General features: G+C 40.1%; 1 protein-coding gene across 1 annotated transcript; it reads left to right on the forward strand.

Annotated features, from left to right (window-relative positions):
- Window positions 1–4,351: 4,351 nt before the first annotated feature.
- On the forward strand, window positions 4,352–6,058 carry LOC117542524 (peptidyl-prolyl cis-trans isomerase FKBP1A-like). The gene is made up of 3 exons (XM_034210238.1): window positions 4,352–4,415; window positions 4,510–4,557; window positions 5,805–6,058. The coding sequence occupies exons 1-3, from the start codon at window positions 4,379–4,381 to the stop codon at window positions 5,993–5,995; spliced, it is 276 nt and encodes a 91-aa protein (XP_034066129.1). The 5' UTR covers window positions 4,352–4,378; the 3' UTR covers window positions 5,996–6,058.
- The last annotated feature ends 1,389 nt before the right edge of the window (window positions 6,059–7,447 follow it).

Below are 7,447 nucleotides of genomic sequence, written 5' to 3' on the forward strand. Positions count from 1 at the left end.
TTCCGTATCTCTGATGTGACGTAGCGCGTCGTTTTATAACCGCGAGCGCACCCTGCCGACAGACAGACAGACAGACAGACGACAGGCAGAAGTACTCAGAACGTGTACTTGAGTAAAAGTAGAAGTACTCAGATCTTGTACTTGAGTAAAAGTAGAAGTACTCAGATCTTGTACTTGAGTAAAAGTAGAAGTACTCAGAGCGTGTGCTTGAGTAAAAGTAGAAGTACTCAGAGCGTGTGCTTGAGTAAAAGTAGAAGTACTCAGATCTTGTACTTGAGTAAAAGTAGAAGTACTCAGAGCATGTGCTTGAGTAAAAGTAGAAGTACTCAGATCTTGTACTTAAGTAAAAGTAGAAGTACTCAGATCTTGTACTTGAGTAAAAGTAGAAGTACTCAGAGTGTGTACTTTAGTCAAAGTAGAAGTACCAGAGTGTAGGAATACTCCGTTACAGTAAAAGTCCTGTAATCAAAATGTTATTCAAGTAAAAATAGAAAAGTATTATCATCAAAATGAAGTTAAAGTACCAAAAGTAAAAGTAGTCATTGTGCAGATTGGTCCATTTCAGAATAATATGATATCATATTCCAATTACTTGTAGACTCTCCTTGCACTATTCTATCCTATTGTATTTGTATTTACTTGCACTATTTTAACTATGCATCTGTTGTATTGTGTTGCACTGTTGGAGGAGCCTGTGACCTCAGATTTCCATATACATCTACTGATCTACACTGTAGCTATGTACAAATGACAATAACAGCCTTGAAACTTGATATGTTTTATAATTATTGATCATTAAAGTGTGCAGCTAGAATTTAGTTTTATCAAAATAAACTAGAGAATGACATTCCTGAAGAAATTGCTAGTGGGAATGCTCTATGCTGAAAAGCTGACGCTAAACTGCTATGCTGAAATGTAATGTGTAAGTACAAAGTGAAGAATTTAGATTGAAATGATACATGAACACTGGGGGCTTGAATGTGTGATCAGAGAAGAAAATAAAGTAAAAAGGCTTGGAAAAGCAGCAGAATATTTAAACTGCAAACTTTTGAACTAACTTGATGGCGAATGATCTGTCGCCATGCCAACGGCATTTGATGACATCCCATAATACGCTTAGATGCGTTGATGGCTGCATCGTTACCAAACCTGTGAAGTTTTGGGCCGTCTCAAACTGTGTCCATTGGAGCTACAGCGACATCGTGTTTTATGGCGAGGGATGCGTTTCCATGGCAACAGCCTATGGTGAGATCTCAGATTTGGCATAAAGCAGTTGAGGCATGGACCGGTGATATACAAGCGAAGTTTGGGGGACGATCGGACAGTGTCCATTGGAGTTACAGCAACATCGTGTTTTATGGTGAGGGATGCGTTTCCATGGAAACGGCATATGATGACACCCCATAATTGACGTATAGAGCTGTTGAGGGCAGGACCATTAACCATTATCTGAAGTCTGCTGCTCTGAGCATGTCAGTTGGAGTTATGACATCAACGTGTTCCATGACACAGGTGTTTATATTTGAGCTAACGAGGTGTCCAGAGATCAAAGGTTTCCATGTTTGTTTTTTAAATCTGTCCTCCACTCTAGCTGTGACATCACGCACTCTAAAATCTGAAGAAGGCCTCTTTACCAAGGTCTAATATCTCTAAAAGTAAGAATCAGATTAACAGTGGTGTTACACGAAGAATGTCAGAAAGATGTGTAACATTTAAAAGTTGGAATGAGGTTTCTGAGTGAAAATATGAAGGAGCAGTTAGCAGTTGAAGAAGGAGCAGTTAGCAGTTGAAGTTGCATGAAGATTGTTGAAGTCTGAAGAGTTTCTCCATTGACTTCCATGTTAAAAATGTGATGTATTATGTGATGTATCTCTGGAATTATGAAAGTTATGAATGATAAAAGTAATAGCCATTGATTCCCGACCGAGCTGAACGTTTTGATGTTTGAACGGAGTTTCTGCGATGTTCAATGTGGGAGGAGAAGTGGCGCAAAATAACCCTGTGGAATAATAAATGATTTTGTGCGTAGCATAACAGATAGTTGTGCTGTATCAGTATTCCCACTAAATTATTAATTATCTCTGAGATGTGTATTGTTGTTGTTGAGAAAAATGAGTTATGACAGATAACAGATGAAACTCTAAAGCGTACTCTAAAGTTGTATTTCAGTTGTTTTCCAAAAGAAAGCCTCCTGTAGTATCGCTCCGTTGCTAGAGCTAGCAGCGCATGTCCCGGGGCTTGGTGTCACATTTGCCTCATGTCATCATCTTGATCTCTACAATAAAGGCACTGTTTCACTCAATTGAAATGTCATAAAATGATGAAGTAATTCATAACCATAACTCGAAAGCAATTGAAAATAACCAAGGCTTGAATAAAAAGAAATATCCTTCTGATGTTTTATGTCAATAGCACTGAAAGCCAACAGAGCCACAATCCACAACGCGTTCACTGGGATCTACGCTTTAATCGCACATACAGTATCACCAGGGTCGGCGTCATGGGGGCCATGCCCCCCCAAATGAGTCACTGTGCCCCCCCAAAGCAGGGTGGGCAAGCCTTGCCACTTTGCCGTTTTTTTTCTTCTAAATCATATAAGTGAAAACGTTTCCACTAAATATTTTTTGTGTGAAATACGTCAGAAATAAAGAATACAAATATAAAACACAGCCTGAGCTGTGCTCACTGCTGCTCTCTGATTGGTGTGTTGCTTGACCAATGACCCCCGACCTTTGTTTTGTTCTCATTACGTGGCTGTGTGTTTAGATGAAAGCCCGGTGGCGATCTGTTAATCTGTTACACTGATTATACAGTAAAGCCATCGCAAATAATATGATATACAGTACAGTACAAGTACCCTACTTCTGGGTCTCTGTGTTTCATTCAAGCTCGGCTCTGTGTGTGTGTGGCACGAGCGCATTTTGTGAGTGCGCAAGCGGTAACGTGGAATGTTGATATTAGCATGATCTGGTTAGCTAGCTATGCTAACGGATATAAAGAGCTGTTTCTAAACCAAGGTGGAGGAGAGTCCTCTCCTGTCAGACTGAGAGGCTCTTATAACGTCAGCTCAGTGAGGTAAGGACTCTCTCAGTGTTTAGATAGTTCACTTTAGTGTAAGTTATCTCAGTGGGTCTCAAACGGTTTGGTCACCATTTATGTAAACAAGTATTTGCGAGGAACACCTTTATATGATCATTATAGTTATTAAAGAATAAGAGAATAAATAAAAAACGGGTATGAAATACATACTATAGGACAGTAACACAAGAATACAGTTTACAAGGGGAGTGATTAGTAAAATATCCATAAAGAAAAAGTAAATCTGTGTACAGTTCTGTTTCATATGGATGCTGAGAGATGTAGGCTATCCATATATCTCCTAATGTTGCTCTCAAAGTGCACCAGATTGATGCATTTAACTTTATTTAACTAATATTTTTTAAATAATCTTCCCGGGGGAGCATGCCCCCAGACCCTCCTAGAGGAGGTTAGGTCCACCCCCACCTAAAACATGTTCACATGGATAGGATACTAAATACATTTGCACCCTTTTTCATATTGTGGCCTATGTCCTTATATGTTTCTGTTTTGGTGGTTGTGCCACAACCGTGCATGTCTGCCACAAGTCATAGGTGCGCTATACAATAGCACTACACCCTGCAATGTGTGTGAAAGACAATACACTTTACAGCATGTTTTTTGAAGTTGCGTTGGTGTTTGTGTGTTGGTTGTTGACGGCAGTGTGTGCCCCCCCTTTGTAAATGATTGCCCCCCCATTCGATTTGTTCTAGAGCCGACCCTGAGTATCACATGCATTTTCGTGTGCTTAATAGAATAAAAACTCTGCTTCAACAGCGGTTTTTGTTTTTAGAAAATGCTTTTTAAAACACCTGACGGTAGAGGTCAAAGCTTTAAGAGCGGGGGGTTAAACACCCAAGGGTAACATGGTTTGTCTTTGGCTATGATTTTTTATTTAAAGTTATCTCTATTTCAAATCACTCATAATATACTTCATACTCCTTGAGATTAAGACCATAACTCCGGGAGATGGTGGGAATAAACAACATAAATGAAATACAAATATTGTATAAGCATAGGACATTCAGCACAAATGTTCCAAAAAATTAAAATAAATATAGAAACATTTAATAAAATAGAATAAAAGCATTATATGAACTGAAGAAGTTAGGTAAACATGTCCAAAAAACATTAAAGAAACACTACAATATACAAAAACATCTGCATACCAGTCTAAAGGTTACACATATAATTTTTTGTTGGGTTTTTGAAGAAACCTCACATTTGTCCATGAACTGATCCCCCCCTGAGTGTCTGCCTCTGCTTCCTGTAGGGTGAGAGGAAGACACGAAGAGCCAACATGGGAGTAGAGATTGAGACCATAACTCCGGGAGATGGTGGGAATAATCAACAGTTTAATAGTAATTATAATAAACTCCCATAGTGTTTGTCTCTTTATTTCACTCGCTTTATTCTCCTTTATATTTACAGGACGGACCTTCCCGAAGAAGGGGCAGCGCGTCGTGGTTCATTATGTCGGTAAGAAATGTCGTAGCTTTTGTGATAGAACACCGTTAAAAGCGGTTCTTTAGTGGTCAGGAAGTCTGCTTTTATTGAGCTGAATTCAGGAACAAGTATAAAACTATTTAAGCTAACTAACTGGTTGCTTTAGCTGGTTAGCATTGATGCTAACGCTTAATAACATGTTAGCCATCTGCTTGGTGTGTCAGTTGGGCTAACGCTATCTAGCATTGATGCTAACGCTAGATTCCATGTTAAACAGATTGCTTGTTCTGTCAGTTGCGCTAACGCTTCCTAGCATTGATGCTAACGCTGAATTCCATGTAAAACATATTGCTTGTGTCAGTTGGGCTAACGCTACCTAGCATTGATGCTAACGCTAAATGCCATGTTTAACAGATTGCTTGTTGTCAGTTAGGCTAACGATAGCTAACATGGTTCTATCGATGGGGCTTTGGTGCATTACTTTGATTATTTACTAAATCATTTAAATGATTATACTTTTATTTTTTTAAGACCGGAGCATTGGTGGAGCTAACGGTTAGCTGCTGTCTGTCAGCCCTGAAGCTAACGTGAAGCTAACCGGCTAATGCTAGCCCCCAGTGACCGTTATGAAGCTACTTCTTCACCAGAGGTGGAAGAAGTACTCAGGGTTGTACTTGAGAAAAAGTAGAAATACTCAGGGTTGTACTTGAGAAAAAGTAGAAGTACTCAGGGTTGTACTTGAGTAAAAATAGAAGTACCAGAGTGTAGGAATACTCTGTTACAGTAAAAGTCCTGCATTCAAAAATGTTCCTCAAGTAAAAGTATTATCATCAAAATATAGTGAAAGTAGCGACAGTAAAAGTAGTCATTGTGCAGATTGGTCCATTTCAGAATAATATATATGATATGTTTTATAATGATTGATCATGAAAGTGTTCTCAAAGCTGGTAAAGGTGCAGCTAGTTTGAATGACTTTGTATACTGCAGGGTAGCTGGTGGATTTACTCCAGGTGGAACTAAAGTCTGATTAACACTTGATTAGATTTCACATCATTCATCCACATCTGTGAAGTAACTAAAGGTATTAAATACATGTAGTGGAGGAAAAGTACACCATGCACCTCTGAACTGTAGTGGAGTAGAAGTACACTACAAAGCATTATATTGAAATACTCAAGTAAAGTACAAGTATCTCAAAATTGAGTAAATGTGTTTTGTTGCATGGCACCACTATTGATAATTCATGCATTAATGACATTAAATGTGACTTTTTTTGTCAGGCACACTGGCAGATGGGAAGGTGTTTGACTCCTCGAGGTCCCGGGGGAAACCGTTCAAATTCAAGATTGGACACCAGGAGGTGATTCGAGGCTGGGAGGAAGGAGTAGCGCAGGTGAGGAGCTGGTTTTTTACTATAAATAGCTTTATCACTGGAAATGATATATGCTTTATCGTGCAGTTATTCACATAACATGTTCACTGCTGTGTGCATTACTTCATTTAGTTGCAGACACTGTCTCTAAACAGAATTGCACTTACTTTCTATATCATAAGTAAACGTTTGCACACTTCTGCACAAACAGTTTGTCCCTCAATTAAAACCTCCTTTTATTTGATATGTTCATTGTTACGCACAATAAGGCCAGCCAGGTCATTGTGAAAACCTTGAATGAATATGTTGTTACTTCTCGGTCTAATTCAGGATTATCAATCAGAGTGGTTTTGGAGCTGCAATAAGTCGTCTATTGATAGATATACGATTGCCATCCGTTTAATTAGTTAGTAATTAGTCATTGACAAATATGTCAGAAAATGCTCAAGCCTCTTAAATATGGAGATGTGCTGCTTTCCAATGTTTCGTATCATAATGAAAGTTACGTAACGTATTCAGATTACTTTTGGATTACTTTCTTTTTCCATCACAGACGGGTATGTTTTAGTGAACAGGAGACACAAAAAGCAAAAGGAAACTGAACGCCAAGGAGGAAGTGAAGTGGAGCACACAGGAGACAACCATTTCATTGCAGACTGTTATGTTTATGTGGGGGAATTACAGTGCATACATTGTTTGAGATATATTTCAAACTCAGACTTCATTTTAAGGACATGTCGGCCAGGGGTTTAGAGCTATTTGTTTAAGCACCGGATTGGTGCTTAGACTCTGTAAACCAGTCTGCCTTGATCTATGTATTCATGTCTGTGACTCTCACAGTATCTGCTGCCCGCAGCTGTTTTATAGAAGGAACACCTCCTTCACTTCATGAAGTCTCTGCAGCACCAGGAGGCAGCGGGAGGGTTACCTCAGCCTCTGAGAAGAGGAGCGCGCAGTGCCTTTCACGCACCGCCTTTCACGCACCGCCTTCACTGTGGTTACCTTCAGAATCATTAGAAAGGCTAAGAGCGACCGCAGGCTGATGTGTTTTAACCACACACACACACACACACACACCTGCACACACACACACACACACACACACACACACGAACTGCCCGATTATTCCCACTTTTATTAGTTTTATAAAGGAGATCTCCGGTCACCAAGGTGTGTGTGTGTGTGTGTGTGTGTGTGTGTGTGTGTGTTGTGTGTGGTGTGTGTGTGTTGTGTGGTGGTGTGATGTGTGTGTGTGTGTGTGTGTGTGTGTGTGTGCTGTGGTGTGTGTGCGTGTGTGTGTGTGTGTGGTGTGGTGTGTGTGGTGTGTGTGTGGGTGTGTGTGTGTGTTGTGTGTGTGGTTTTTTTGGTGTGTGCCTTGTGTGGTGTGGGTGTGTGTGTTCTGTCGTGTGGTGTGTGTGTGTGTGTGTGTGTGTGGTGTTGTGGTGAATGTGTCTGTGGCTGTGTGTGTGTGGTGTGTTTGTGTGTGTGTGTGGGGGTGTGTGTGTGTGTGTGTTGTGTGTGTGTGTGTGTGTGTGTGTGTGTGGTGTGTGT

The sequence above is a fragment of the Gymnodraco acuticeps genome, unplaced genomic scaffold (assembly GCF_902827175.1).
Source record: "Gymnodraco acuticeps unplaced genomic scaffold, fGymAcu1.1, whole genome shotgun sequence".
Taxonomy (NCBI): Eukaryota; Metazoa; Chordata; class Actinopteri; order Perciformes; family Bathydraconidae; genus Gymnodraco; species Gymnodraco acuticeps.

Excerpts from the sequence above, each read along its gene's own strand:
- LOC117542524 (XM_034210238.1), top strand. The coding sequence starts at position 4,379 with ATGGGAGTAGAGATTGAGACCATAACTCCGGGAGATG. Across the intron at positions 4,416-4,509 it reads GACCATAACTCCGGGAGATG|GACGGACCTTCCCGAAGAAG; the intron begins GTGGGAATAATC and ends TTATATTTACAG. Across the intron at positions 4,558-5,804 it reads CGTCGTGGTTCATTATGTCG|GCACACTGGCAGATGGGAAG; the intron begins GTAAGAAATGTC and ends TTTTTTTGTCAG.